Source organism: Pinus tabuliformis, chromosome 8 (genome assembly GCF_031772625.1).
Source record: "Pinus tabuliformis cultivar Carrire ecotype Pingquan chromosome 8, CPIR1, whole genome shotgun sequence".
NCBI classification, from domain to species: domain Eukaryota; kingdom Viridiplantae; phylum Streptophyta; class Pinopsida; order Pinales; family Pinaceae; genus Pinus; species Pinus tabuliformis.
The window spans coordinates 1559318007-1559332649 of record NC_142294.1 but is presented as its reverse complement, the minus strand read 5'-3'; the positions used below and the strand labels follow the sequence as shown (position 1 = coordinate 1559332649).

Below are 14643 nucleotides of genomic sequence, written 5' to 3'. Positions count from 1 at the left end.
ATGCAAGAAAGCTTACATAAATCAATCCAATCAATGGCAGATGATGCTAACAAGACTTAGAAACAATGTAGAACATTAAGCACAGATCATTAGAACAATGTTATCTCACAACCATGAAAGGAGAACACCAAGCCAAGCCAAACTGAAATCCCAAGCCAAATTGAACCCCCAAGGCTTTCTTTATTTGCATAAATGATAAAAGAATTGAATAGAAATTTCTGCATATTTCCTCAAGCAAAATAGCTCATCTAAGAATGATTACAATAGGAGCCCAAGACTCATTTACATAGGGAAATTGGAGAACATCCCAATGAGAGTGCAAGTGACAAGCGGAGAAGCTGACAATCCCAAAGCAAAAGCAAATATGCAAGTGGCACCAAAACTGTCCAAGTGTAACCAACTGCTGTAGGTGACTGTCCACAAATTTTTGAGTTTAATCCCTTGCTGGCCCAGCGTTGCCTTTTCTCCCCATGTGCATATTTTCTGTGGATTCCAAGTGTGGATAATCCGATAATGTAAGAGTGGTAGGAGCCAATGCCACCAAATTCGAGCTGCTCCCTTGGAGAATATCTAGTGTACATGTGGCTGTAACAACCATTCTCCTGACTGCATGGGTGAGCTCCTCCTAGCTTCCTGTGTGACTGGTGTAGAAATTTGTTGAGAAATACGTTTAGGCAAGTCCACGAAATTTCTGTTTAACTGAACTTTGAAATATTTCATCCAATTTGTGTGTATTAAAGTCTTTGCTGCATGGAGCCTTTCAGCATGTGCGTAAATCCCTTCATGTGTGGAAGCTTCCTTTAGCTGGGTGTATGTGGAACCAAGGGGAAGGGAATGAGGTGGGGTCCATTCCCCACTCATTCTTAACTTTGGACTTATAACCAAATTTCATCACATAAAATTCTTGTGCTTCCATTTTGTTTTGCCTCACGACCTGGAAATTCGTGGGCCCTTTGACTTGGTTACTTGGTAGTTGGAAATTTGACTTGAGTTGTGCTTCATGTGGTGGGCCCTAGGATGCCCAATCATCATTTAAACTGCCACTCACCTTCCATGTCAGTTTCTAGACTTCTTTTGACTTTGGAAAAATTAATAATTTTTTTGGGAAAATTTCTTCCTTTTTGCTACCAACATTAGAAAAATTGGCTTTCGAGGGACTATAAGTTGTTTTTTGACCCTCAACGTGGGTCTTAGGACAACGTTGGGGTCATGAGGATGAATTTTGAGTAGTCAGACGCCTTAGACATTTCCTAGGACCACTGCATGGGTGAGCTCCTCCTAGCTTCCTGTGTGACTGGTGTAGAAATTTGTTGAGAAGTACGTTTAGGCAAGTCCACGAAATTTCTGTTTAACTGAACTTTGAAATATTTCATCCAATTTGTGTGTATTAAAGTCTTTGCTGCATGGAGCCTTTCAGCATGTGCGTAAATCCCTTCATGTGTGGAAGCTTCCTTTAGCTGGGTGTATGTGGAACCAAGGGGAAGGGAATGAGGTGGGGTCCATTCCCCACTCATTCTTAACTTTGGACTTATAACCAAATTTCATCACATAAAATTCTTGTGCTTCCATTTTGTTTTGCCTCACGACCTGGAAATTCGTGGGCCCTTTGACTTGGTTACTTGGTAGTTGGAAATTTGACTTGAGTTGTGCTTCATGTGGTGGGCCCTAGGATGCCCAATCATCATTTAAACTGCCACTCACCTTCCATGTCAGTTTCTAGACTTCTTTTGACTTTGGAAAAATTAATAATTTTTTTGGGAAAATTTCTTCCTTTTTGCTACCAACATTAGAAAAATTGGCTTTCGAGGGACTATAAGTTGTTTTTTGACCCTCAACGTGGGTCTTAGGACAACGTTGGGGTCATGAGGATGAATTTTGAGTAGTCAGACGCCTTAGACATTTCCTAGGACCACTGATTTACATCATTACTTCGAAATTAATTAAAAAATCCCATTTTGCAGGGAATTTTTAATTATTAAAAAATCTTACTTAGACCTAATCAAATTCCGCAAAATTTTACAAGTGATCTAACATGGTAGATACATTAACTCTAGACACTAGGGCTCATGTAAGGCCTTACCATCAAGCTGCACTCCAGCATTGGGGGTATATCTGGGAGAAAAAACTCAATTAATTATTAAGCGCTGAAAAGCACAAATAATTAATTAAGTGAAGAAAAATCCCTACCGTGAACTCACTTGATAGAAAGTCCTAAGCTATCTATGCCTGTTACATAGCTTTATTCATCATGCTAGTATCATATATACAATATCCCTGCAGCGCTGTGGAATCTGAAGTCTGAACACAATGAAGAAAAAGAGAGAGAAGGGGCTTAGAAGCCCTGGTGAAATCTGGAACTCTGTAAGTGCAGGAATGCTTTGAATATCCTTGGGCATGGAGACTTCCAAGTGCAACTTTAGTGTTCAACAGGTGTGAATGCACTAACAGTATATTTGAGAGCATTTGCACGAGGAAAGGAAACTGTTTGAAGCAAAAATGATTTGGTATTTGCACAATATAATCTTTGGTTGTGACAACCAATTGTCCAAGGCATCTGTTGGGGATCCCAAAGTCATGGAGGAGATTGATCCCTCATTGGATTGGATTGTGGAGAGCTCTTCTTTCGTGCATGCTAATTTGACAATCCATTGACCTGCAGTCCTATGTATTTATAGTTTTGGCTGACTTCCAGGAGTTAATTTTCGAAGATGGTTTGAGCCTGGTTTGGTCTTCTTTTTAGTGTGAATAACATCATGTCAGTCTTTCGTCTGTTGACTAACATACCCAATTTTTTGTAAAATGCCTCGACAGCTGTTAGATGTTCTCGTAGGCTGCGTGATGTATTTTTTGTTAGGAAGACATCATCTGCAGTCTCTTTATTGTAATTGATGCTATGCTTGATCCACAACCTTTGTTATTCATCTAGTCTTCTTGTTTATCTATAAAGTTAAACAGTTGAAACAATGTCAGAGAGGAATCAGCCCTGTTTCATGCCTACATTGCAGCTAAATCCCATTGACATATCTTTCTGTGTTCTGATTCTGGCACCAACCCACACATAGCCTCTCAACAACTCTGCTCCACTTGACTGATTCCCATTTGTGTAGGCCTTTCCATAGTTTCTCCCATGGGACTGTGTTAAAGGATTTGCTGAAGTCCACAAAAAAAACATCATAATTTTTCATCATTGCTGCAAGATAAGGCAATGTTTGTGGTAGGGTGCTTTGGTATGAGACGCTCGTCTGTTGGCTCTTTTTTCTCTCTCATCTGCCTACTTGTTGATCTCTCTCTCTATGATCTCCGTGATCAGTATGGAAAAGATTGAGCTTATCATTATGGTTCTGAATTTCCTGGGTTTTTCCCCCTCTGAAGATGCTGGATAAGGCTTGTTGCACAATCTAGGGGGATACCCTCCATGGTAATTTAATTTGGTATTGCTCTTTTGTGCTGGATAATAAATTTCTATCCTTATTTTAAATATTCTGCTTGGAGTCTATGTCTTTTGCCTCACTTGGTGTTAGCCTTTTAATGCCCTCCTGCTCATCCTCTTTTGTAAAATCTATATCTTGTCTGTTGATATCCAGAGGGATTTTCCTTTCAGCCAAATTTTTACAAAGATTTTTAGCGTGTATCACACACTGTACCCTTGAGAGATAGATAGATAGAGAGAGATGTGATATGCATGGCATTTGTCCAGATATGTCCAAGACTGATTCGAGTGCAATCTTTCTTTGTGTCTGTGTGAGAGAGAGAGAGGGTTTGAGAGAGACTGGAATAAATTAGAGTTTCATTAAAATGTCTACAAGGCCAATTGGCTGATGGGACTAAAGAACTTACATCTCATTGTAACATCGTTGTAGAAAAGTAAGAATGTCGGAATGTGAGGAAGAAAGAGAAGAGGAAGAGAGAATATCTCATAGGTGGGCATCAAAATTTGTTGTGTTACTTATCTGGGTGTGGCCCTTGAGGAGGGTGACCTATTTTGGTTTGGTTGGGTTGCAACATCCTGTCCCCGAAGCACATTATCGTTGATGTCGTTTTTGTTATGTGCTCTGCCTGGAATTCTCAGAATACTGCATCTGAACTGTTGTCTTCTAATGCTGTTCTCTTCTCAATGTCTAGGAGAGATGGGATCTGCATGAGATTCATTTAGATTTGTCCACGGCAGATTCGACCTTTATGTTCAATGATTGTGTGAGGTTTTTTTTCCAATTTTAAATGGTGCTGGTTCTGGGAAGCAGCATGCAAAGGTCTGCCGCAGTAGTCACTTGATTACAGGCACAACATTTTAGATCGCTATAAGTTAGTATGCAGGATAATTATGATATTCGTGACATATATTAAACCCATCAAGTATGGTAGGCATTGTACTTGATTCAAGAATATAAACAATCTGTCTGTAAGACTAATTGTTGGGTATGTTACAATGCTGCTTAACTACTCTGGATTCCCATTCTGAAATTGAACTCCATTATTTTATGCTGTGTCTTTGCAACCTTCAACTAGTGCTCACGTAGTCACCTATTTTCTATTTTTTGAATTTGTCTTCTTGATTGCATTTAAATTTTAAGTAAAGTCCGTTAACAGCTGCTGTCCTAATACTTTTTTAGTTGCATCTCAAAAAAAACTTCTGAGAGGTTAACATTCTTGAAGTTTTGAATTAGACCAGTATCACTTTCCATTTATTATAAACAAGCAAACTTCATTTTTCTGTGTGGAAATCTGAATAGCAATTGTGCATTTTGGCCTCTTAACTTGCGCGTAACTAGTCACCTGTCTTTTCAAATTGCAGGAAACTGTTGCATCTGCATCATCTCTTGCTCAGTCACTTAAAAGTGATTTGGCTGATGGCCAACGCAAACTTTTAGCTTTAGCAGAGAGTGCAGGGACAAGTTCTTCTCGTGTGGGTTCTTTAAATACGAAACAGAACAGTGGTGGCCCTGGTGGGTTGCCTGAGAAGGTGTGCAGGTTTTCTTTCAGTTAAGGTAATTTTATTCCATTATATTTGTTAGACAGGGTCTTTTTTTTCTTTTCCCTGAGAAAAGAAACTGTACTTTCATCTATAAATAGAAAATACATTTTGCATATGCATGGGGTTTGACACCAGGGAGGGTTTCAGAGACATATGAAGCAATAAATATTTTCGGAGGAGAAATTCTCCAGAGTTATTTTGCAGACAGAGAGGTCGAGATTGCCAGGAGAGACCGTACGAGATTTCCAGGAGAGGTCGTACGTGTTGCCAGTTTAATAGATCAAAATTTCTAGTTGCAGAGAGAATTGTGGGGAGTTAGTGCAATTGTAGGAAAGGGTTGATTGTAGGAATTCACTGCAGATTGCAAGTCTAACAGTGCGAATTGCAGGAAAGGGCCAATTGTAGGAATTCGCTACAGATTGCAGGTCTAACAATGCGAATTGCAGGAAAGGCTGTGTCAGGTTGTAGAGGGGGGCGTAAGCCTTCTAGTGGGCAGATTGACCTGTGGAGGTGAATAAATATTTTGCTAGAGCTTTGTTGTGGTTTGGCAAGGAGTTGTAATATTTACCAATTGCAAAATTTGGTAAACATTAATAATAAAACCCTCACATTTGAAGAATTGGCTTTCCCTTCAGGGTTTTTCCAGGGACGTTTTGTCCAAAAATATTGTGTCCTTTTTTGTGATTGGTTTTCTTCTCATAGTTTCCGCAGTCTATCTAATTGGTGAACTTTGCAATTGTGTTTTATTCATTATTTGCAATAAATAGTTTGATGGGACAAATAATTTATTTAAAGATAGGAGAATAATAATTGGATTAACCGCAATCGATTTTTCACAGATTTTGCTTCCTCTGGCCAAGTCTACTAGTTTTGCCGCATCCTCGTCATCATTGACACCACTGAGGTCTTTAGTCATCGAGCTCTCTAGGTAATCTTTACTCTCAAACATAGGCTTTTCTTTCCCAACAATCACTAGAGATATCTTGACAAGGCCGTTTGGTTGTGGCTCCTTGCCCACACATATAACATCACTTCTGTGTATTGGTTCCATTTCCTGAAACGTCACCCCTAATACCTTGGGGTTTTTTTTGACCAATGTGATGAAGTGTGTTGTGAATGTAAACTAAGTTCTTTGCCTTGATCTCAACTGATGTTTCTTCATTGAATGGATGGAAGCATAAATGCTTCAATTCCTCACAAATGAGAAGTTAGTTACGTGTAAGAGTAATTTTACGGAAAACACGTTCAAATTAGGAGCATCAATAGCGTGGAGCCACTGCAAATCAATTGGATTGTTTTTCCTACTTCTATTGATCATAGAAGTATGTGAAGCAAACACACCTTGCCCACATGAAAATTGGGCAAATTGGGAGCATATGTTGGGTGCCGCTTTCCTCATTTGTAGAACTATATTTTTTTCTAACAACATTCATGAACCCTTCCACAAGCTCTCTATCTCTGGAAGGAGGCATTGTACTTGTAGGATCATGCCATTTTATTCTAAATGCATACACTGCCATGTGAAGTGTGGTGTTCAATTTATTCCACTACCCATGCATAATTAGTTTCAGTTGTGGCCATAAACTGGGATATTTCCTATCTATGATGGTTTGAATCCCTCGTAGAGTCCATGTTATCATAAATCTTACCTAAACATTGGCTGTATCTACATAACAAAGCAGATCATGTATTGGCTCTACTAATTCCATTGCAAATTTAACATTGTCTTAAAAGCAATAATCCAATTTTAAGTGCTTCACTTCCATGGCTGCATCTAAGAAATATTTTCTTCATTGATCCTCATATATCAATGATAATGGTGGTAGTGAAAGCCCGTTTCATCTTCAAATGCCACCTAAATATAATGTATCAAGTTGGAAATATGGTATTAGATGGTTTAAACAGGTTCCATTCTGGCATGCACATGATAAATCACTTGTTAATGGTTATGGTAAATTCTGTGGTCATCCTTAATCAACCCCTGCTTCCACTCAGGTTTTCCAATATTGTTCGATGAATTATTCAAAGAATGTAATGTGCATGGTGTCCAAAAATATCCCTGGGGTACACCATGAATACACAAATCAACATTATAAACTATAGATAAAAATCAGATTTATGATGAAAATCAGAATTGGAAGTAATGTAATAATAAGCAATAGTTTTGAATGAAAACAGTAAAATGCACGTTACTTTGCAAATTGGGGATGAATTGATGACAACTTAAACTTGGATGACATTGGATGTGCCCATCTTTGCAATTGCCTCACATGATTGGTTGTTCAAAAATAAGTTGTTCTTCTCTTGTTTGGAGCAATTAGAGATAGGTGCGAAGTATGGAAGAGACAAGGATGTTTATCAATGAAAATTTCAGTAATCTATCCAACCATCTATAACAATGGAAAATCCTTTTAGACAAGACATCTTCAATGGTGCCATTGCCTTCTCAAGACTTGCTTTTTATCCAACACAGATTGGAGCTTCTCATAACCAAGTGTCTTATACCTTGCTAGTCCATCATTAATGGCACAAACTAGTTTTTCAAAATAGGGTGAGTGGGCTGTAGTCAAAGGGATGGTGCATGTAAGAAAAAATCTTGCTATTACAAGATCAATGCCCCTCTTGACCATCACATCAAATATATCAGAAAGACCACCCATTTTAGGTTTATTATGTGATGTAATTAGATTGTTTCTTGATGATTTTGGTGATACATGCTCATTACTGTAAGCTTCATCATCAAATGGCATTTCTTTCTCTTCAAATTCATGATTGTCATTGGGATGTGGTTGTGAGTTTGTGTTCTTGGGTGCTAAATTATCAATGCCTTCTTGCTTTTTATGTAGCAGGGAATTTAGTGTTGAAGTTGTAACTACGTTCGACCTTCATAATGTAAATTTATCATTGATGTATTTATTATGCGTCAAAAGAAAAAATATTTGAGTCATGTCCCATTTGGACATTTGTCTGAAAAAACAATTTGAATTTTATTTCGAGTCATTAGTCCACAAGATGACCAAGTAGGTCCTCCTTGGACAAGTCGGCCTAGCCCTCCAAGAGACACCTATAGACCCTCATGGACAACTATATATAAAGAACAAGTTCGACCTACTTGAGAGCTCATTCATTCAACACAACAAGAAATATTTATGGAATTTGAACCTAGCGAAGGAAGAAGAGGCCGAGTCAAGAGAAAGAGAAGAGAAGTCAAAGCATAGAAGAATATTCTATTGTTGACCGAATTTTTGACCTATTGTAGCTCGCATGTGTGTATTGACTTTCTGTGGAAGAGGCCAAATTTTTTCAAGTGATTGCAAGATCGAAATTTTTGAGTTTGACCAGATTTGGAGTAGATTGAATAGCATTGACTTCGACTTTGGAGGTTACTTGGAGGGGGGTTGGACTTGGTTTCTTGGTGGCAGTTTGGTCTTGGTCTTGGATATATCTCATTTTGATGTGATTCTATAAGAAAAGGATTGTTGGGTTTTCCCTTTGTGGGTTTTGCCTTGGCTACCAACCTAATTTTGGTGTCTCTTGTCTCATTGTGATCTCTATATTTTCCTGAAAGATTGAACATTTGTATAATTGCTTGATGAAGAAGACATAAGAACTAATAAGAAGTCATCTAATATTAAGTAGTTATCAAGAAGAGAAATTAGGTGTTAGACTGGTTTCTCAACATGGTATCAGAGCTAGGAACAAGGTTTGAATTTGTCTTTGAAATCTAGCCAAGATTATGAAGGAGTCAAGGACATATTCACTAGACGCTGAGTTTCTAAGAAGACTTTTCTGTGGTTGGCAACAAAGTTCCTATTGAAGAAGAAACCTAGAATAGGCCTAACATTATCTCTATTCTTCTAGGGCCGAAATATATCTACTATAGGAGAAGGATTGAAGGTTCTGGTTTGTTGCTATTAGGCCTAGAAGAGGTCGAGATTAGGAAAATCTATATTCTGAGCTTAAGGTAATATGATCTAGGTTCTTGTGGAAAGCAAAGTTATGATACAAGCTAATAATGTCCTTTCCATAATGATGATCCGAATTCTCTTTCATGAAGAGTCAAGGAAGAAGCATAAACCTCAAAAATTTTTCGTCTACTGAAGGAAGATTAACATGGATTGAGTTTCATTATTTATAAATCCAAAATTTCTTACTTGGTGGAGATGCCATAAGCACTAATCGGAAATTCTGGAAAAGGTCAAAAGAGGTATGAAAAATGTTTTAAAATATGTCTCAATAAGATCAAATAAGCTTCAAATCATATTTCAAAGGGTCGAAGGTCTCAAAAGTCAATAATAGAAGTCGAGCTACTTCAAATCCTAAATTCACATGTTTAAAAGACAATCCCTGTAAATTACTCCAAAAGGCCGAAGGCAAAAGTTCATCAAGGTCAAAAAGACCCAGTCATGATCTCAATAAGAAGTCAAGAGGAAGCTCGAAATATGAAGTTCGTTTGCAATAAAGAGAGACACTTGTTATTGCACATAGTGATGATAATATTGGAAGGTTAAGTTCCTCCTCAAGATCGAAGATCTATAGCTGATATCTGAAGTAACATTGTTTAAGCACAAATCTCCTTCTTCCTAAACAGGTCAAAGCTCTCTCATCTCATAGAATGGTCAAGTCTGAGAACGCCATCCAAATTATAGAATAATGACAAGTCCTATGACATAGCACTCATGGAGTCCAAATTATGACACAAGATATGCTATGTGCAAATAACCAGAGAAGCATTTCTTCTCACGAAGATGAAAGCACCAAATCTGAAGTCTAAAGTAAAGAGAAGTATAGTTGAAGGTCTAATTCGAAGCAAATTATCTTGTTCTGGTTAACTGAATACCAAAGGCTTGTACCTATAGCTCATGTGAAGTTCTTGCAAAGATTTGTATCACTTGTTTATGTGGAGGTCTGTACCCTTGGCTCATGCGAAGGATTGTGACACTTATGCAAAGAATTGAAGAGTTGACTGGAGATGCCATGATGAGAAGTCCGAGTTTACTGTGAGCATATCTTTTTGAAGCAAGCCAAGGAAGTTATATTATGGTACCATACTCGAAGGCAAAATGGAGAACAAGTAAGGTTGGACAAGTAGATTGAAGAGGTATGTATGATCTCTTTCTATAATATCTCAAGAACTAGGCATAGATATAATTCCATTCCAAGTTCTCTTGCAATTAATAATTCCTAAGCTCATTTAAAGAATGATCTCAGAAATCTATAATCTTATAAGTCTATCATATTGCATGGGTTTGTGCTACAATGCATGTGTCTCTTGTCTTGAAGACAAAGACATAATCAATATGATAATTGCTCTATCCTTTCGTTGCATATGTAGGCCAAAGTTCTGTGTTACAATTAGAGTAAGACAAACAAAAACATCGATGAGTTCCATCTCTAATATAGAAGGCATATAAATGGCATTTCTAGGGTTTGTAACTAACACATTAGTATACATGTAGAACTTGCAATTTGAAAGTTGACAGGTCTTGAAGACTTTGGATATTGAAGCATCTAAGGTTTGTAAACCCTAGCAGAAGTTTGAAGTAAGAATACTCTAGGAACAAAACCCTAGCATTGATTGTTTCCGCTGACAAGAAGAAACCCTAGCTCTTGGAAGTAACATAAATGACATCATGGTGAAAATTATAGAAGGTCCAAGATTAAGAGGGAGTTGACTTTTCTCAAAAGACAAGTACTCTACATTTCCTTCCCTTGATTACTACTTTTTCTATTGTCTTTGTACTTTGCTTAATTGTATTTGTTCTTTCATGGCCTCCTAGCAATGCATGGGGACTTTTTTGAATTATGGAAGAACGTGAATGTAGAAAGAAGAGATTAGTTTGAAGTATGCATTAGAGAAGTAAAAAATCTAGCATGCACCAAATGCCAACTTGAAAGCAAGGAAGTTCGCCTAGTAAGAGGGAGAGGGTCATGTTAAGATGATTGCCTCAGTTAGAAGAGCCACCCCAGATTTTGAAGGAGCTTCATGATTAAAGAAGACCTCATACTTTGGAAAAGGACTCATGAAGAAATATTGACTTTAGAGGAAGCATGAAGCAAAATTTGACATGAAGGATCTTACACTACAACTTGGGACTCGAGGATACATCGTTTGGGTTGGCAATATTGATGATGAGTAGAGATACTATTGATGGTTGGGATCTGGTATGGTTTCTTGGAAGAGCATGAAGCAAGATTTTGTTGCACTACGAAAGGAGAAGATATGGAAGTTTGTATAATTAGCTATGAAGCAGTTTGGCTCCATAAAATGTTTGATGGACTATTTTGATGACATGTTGGATTAGACCATGATACTTTGCAAGGTTGTATGAAGATTGTTAGAGAACTCGGAAGGCTGTAACACGTTATGATTTGTGACATGATGCATAATGGAGCCGTGAAGCTATAGTATATCTCCACTGATGAACAAGTTGCAGATGCATTGACAAAGTCCCTTCCTAAGGGAAAGCATGAGCATTTTTGATATCTCCTCCTAGATTGAGAGGGAGGGAGGATGGACACCTTGTTCTTGATGTGTCATGTACTGTGGCCAGGACTAATAGCTGTAAGTCAAGTACATGAACATGGATAGGGAGAATGGTAGATTGGATAAGCATCATGGACCGACATTCTTGAGACATGTATTGTGACCAAGACTAACAGCCATAAGTCAAGTACATTGATTTGGTATAAGAATGGTTTGGAGGACTGACATTTTCTTGTGTCAAGTATTGTGACAATGGATTAGGAAATGGTCTTGTGGAGGACATACTTTGGTGAACCTAGGTGGATTATGTACCTCAGAGAGGTGGTTGTGTGGTGTCCTATTGAATGCCTCCTAGCATTGTGCTCTGATCTAGTGGAGAGATAGAGCTTGTCAAGGCCTTGGTAGTTTGACAATGCTACTCATGATGATGTTTATAACGATGTTTATCAATCTGGATCCTTATATGAATATTTCAACTTGAGATTATCCCGTTGAGTCATTATGAATACCTCCCTACTTAAGAGGGAGTGTTGAGGTTGTAACTAGGTTTTGTCTTCATAATGTAAATTTATCATTGATGTATTTATTATGAGTCAAAAGAAAAGTTATTTAAGTCATGTCCCATTTGGACATTTGTAAGAAAAAGGAATTTGAAATTTATTTTGAGTCATTAGTCCATAAGATGACCAAGTTGACCCTTATTGAACAAGTTGGCCTAGCCCTCGAAGAGACACCTATTCGACCCCCTCCTAGACAAATATATATAAAGGACAAGTTCGACCTACATGAGAGCTATTCATTTATCACAATAAGAAGTATTTCTAAACCTAACGAAGGAAGAAGAGGCCAAGTCAAGAGAAAGAGGAGAAGTCAAAGCATAGAAGAGTATTATATTGTTGATTGAATTTTTGACCTACTGCATCCCACATGTGTGGACTAACTTTCTGTGGAAGAGGCCAAATTTTTTGAAGTGATTGCAGGACCTAAATTGTTGAGTTTGACTATATTTGGAGCAGTTTGACCAACATTGACTTTGACTTTGGAGGTTATTTGGAAGAGGGTTGGACTTGGTATATTGGTGGCAATTAGTCTTAGTCTTGGATATCTCTCATTTTGATCCGATTCTATAAAAAAAGGATTGTTGGGTTTTCCTTTTCTGGGTTTTGCCCTGGCTACCAACCTAATTTTGGTGTCTCTTGTCTCATTTTGACCTCTATATTTTCATGAACGATTGAACATTTGTATAATTGCTTGATGAAGAAGACATACGAAGTAATAAGAAGACCTCTAATATTCACAAGTGATTATCCAAAAGATAAATTAGGTGTTAGACTTCATTACACTTGGTTTCTCAACATTTAGTAGCATTTGTAGGGTCCCTCGTACGAGGCTTAACACCCTTTCTTGAAAGATATACAAAAATGCACTTTAATTGTGCTTTAGATGGCTCTCCATTCTAAATGAAAAAGCTTGCATTTGATGAATGGTGTCCCCACACACCCTTGGCTCGCCTTGTCGTCTTCACTTATTTCCACAACAGAGAGCAGATTTGATGAAGTGACCGCAAAGAAACTTGTGAGAAGAGAAAATTGAAAATTTAATTTGAATATTGAAGTTTGTTGAAAAACATACAAAAAATAGCTTCGCAATGGAATATTTGAATACTAGAGCTAGTGGTCAACTTCACCATGTCACCATCTATCCTTTTCCACAAGTTTGATACAAGAAAAATGGCAGTGAAGTTAATATCTTTCTTCATTGTCAATCATTTTCTCCCTTTAATCTAAAAATCAGCTATTAAAATTGAAGTGTGCACTTGTGCTTTTGAGTTCATTAAAGTGGTTGGAAACTAAGGGATTGTGGTTTTTGGAGGAGGGCCCCAACCTTCTTTTTGGGATTTTTAGTCTTTTTTTGAGGTTGATGTATCCATTCTCGGGGAATGTTGCCTTTTTCTAATAGGGAGGAACCCTAGTGAACTTAGCTGTGTTGGGTTCTCTAGGGTTTGTGGTGGGATGTTCATGCTCCAAAACTTGGGATGGGGTTTGTGAACTAGCTCTGGGTTTGAGCACCAAGGAGCCGGGTGTGTGAACCACGACAACTTAACTTTCATCCCAAATGTTAGAGTCTGTTTGAGACTTGGTGTTGGTGCTTCCTATTGTTGGTCACCTGATTGTATCTATCTTGTATTGGGAGAGAGCTCTTGTGTAGTGACTTGACCCTGAAGACTTGTGGTTCGATCTGATGTACTAAACCTTGTACATGACTACAACTTTGGCGATAAGGAGGATCACTTTCTTGGTGACCAATTTCACTAGTGTTCATAGTATTTTCTAAGTGCTTTGATAGTATTATGAGTTGATTGGCCTTGTGTGTGTTCCCTATCCAATCATCTTTTTTTTTTTTTATATTTTCTGTTTCGATGCCCATTGGACTTGAGGCATAGGTCTGCAAAATACATTAAAAAAACCATATATTTTGTGGATTTGATTGTTTCACTTGCGGATCCACAACTTTTTGTCACAGATTTGAGGTAGATTATAGCAGATTTATGAATGGTAAATCTTGATTTGACATTCTAAATTGTAAATCTGAAGTTATGTGCTGTTTTCAAATGTTTAATGGTAGAAATCTGAATAATTTCTGGGATCGCAGTGAATATATTTTGCAGATTTGGAGTCTTTTGAAATTTTTTGGCTTCATATGACTGGGGATTCCCCCGTCGCTAGCAGGCACTAGACCAAAGTGAGAGGGACTATCCAAGGTTACATTGGCACTTTACCTAAATGTGCATTCAATTCATTTGAGTGTTAACACTACCATGCATCTTTATTTCTCCTGTCTCAATGCACTTTATTTTGAAACAATCTCCACTTGTATGTAATCTGTAATTGGAAGCTAGAAAGTTAGAAAGATAAATGATTCACTCTCCCATGGGGTTAATATTTAATCTCTCACTTGCACAATATAGTTGTTACAATGTCTTTTGATTGTACTTGTACATGTTTGATTTCTTAATAAATTTTCAGTCCTCCCTATTATAAAATTTTTGACAATATTGGAGATTTCATCCATGTCGTTTCGAGCTCCACATTCTAATTTTTTCAGGTGTAATTGGGCTTCACCACTTGTAATCCCTCGATAGGGATCAAATGAGGATTTGAGCATTTGACTTGCAAGTGATTGT

General features: G+C 37.7%; 1 protein-coding gene and 1 long non-coding RNA gene across 5 annotated transcripts in view; one reads left to right on the top strand and one right to left on the bottom strand.

Moving 5' to 3' along the window:
- LOC149241914 (enhancer of mRNA-decapping protein 4-like) overlaps positions 1 to 14643 on the top strand; it is a 103391-nt gene that overhangs the window by 8144 nt on the left and 80604 nt on the right. The window contains exons 4-5 of one of the 4 annotated variants that reach the window (XM_089374075.1): positions 4793 to 4985; positions 5164 to 5558. The exons of 1 other annotated variant lie outside the window; for it this stretch is intronic. In XM_089374075.1, coding sequence (XP_089230201.1) covers positions 4793 to 4984 — 192 coding nt within the window. In that variant the 3' untranslated portion in view covers position 4985; positions 5164 to 5558. Of the gene's footprint in view, positions 1 to 4792; positions 5569 to 14111; positions 14130 to 14643 lie in introns of those variants that run through there. 2 more of the 4 variants (XM_089374078.1, XM_089374074.1) reach the window with 2 other exon arrangements.
- LOC149241917 (uncharacterized) overlaps positions 1 to 14643 on the bottom strand; it is a 97964-nt gene that overhangs the window by 71539 nt on the left and 11782 nt on the right. The window lies entirely within an intron of this gene.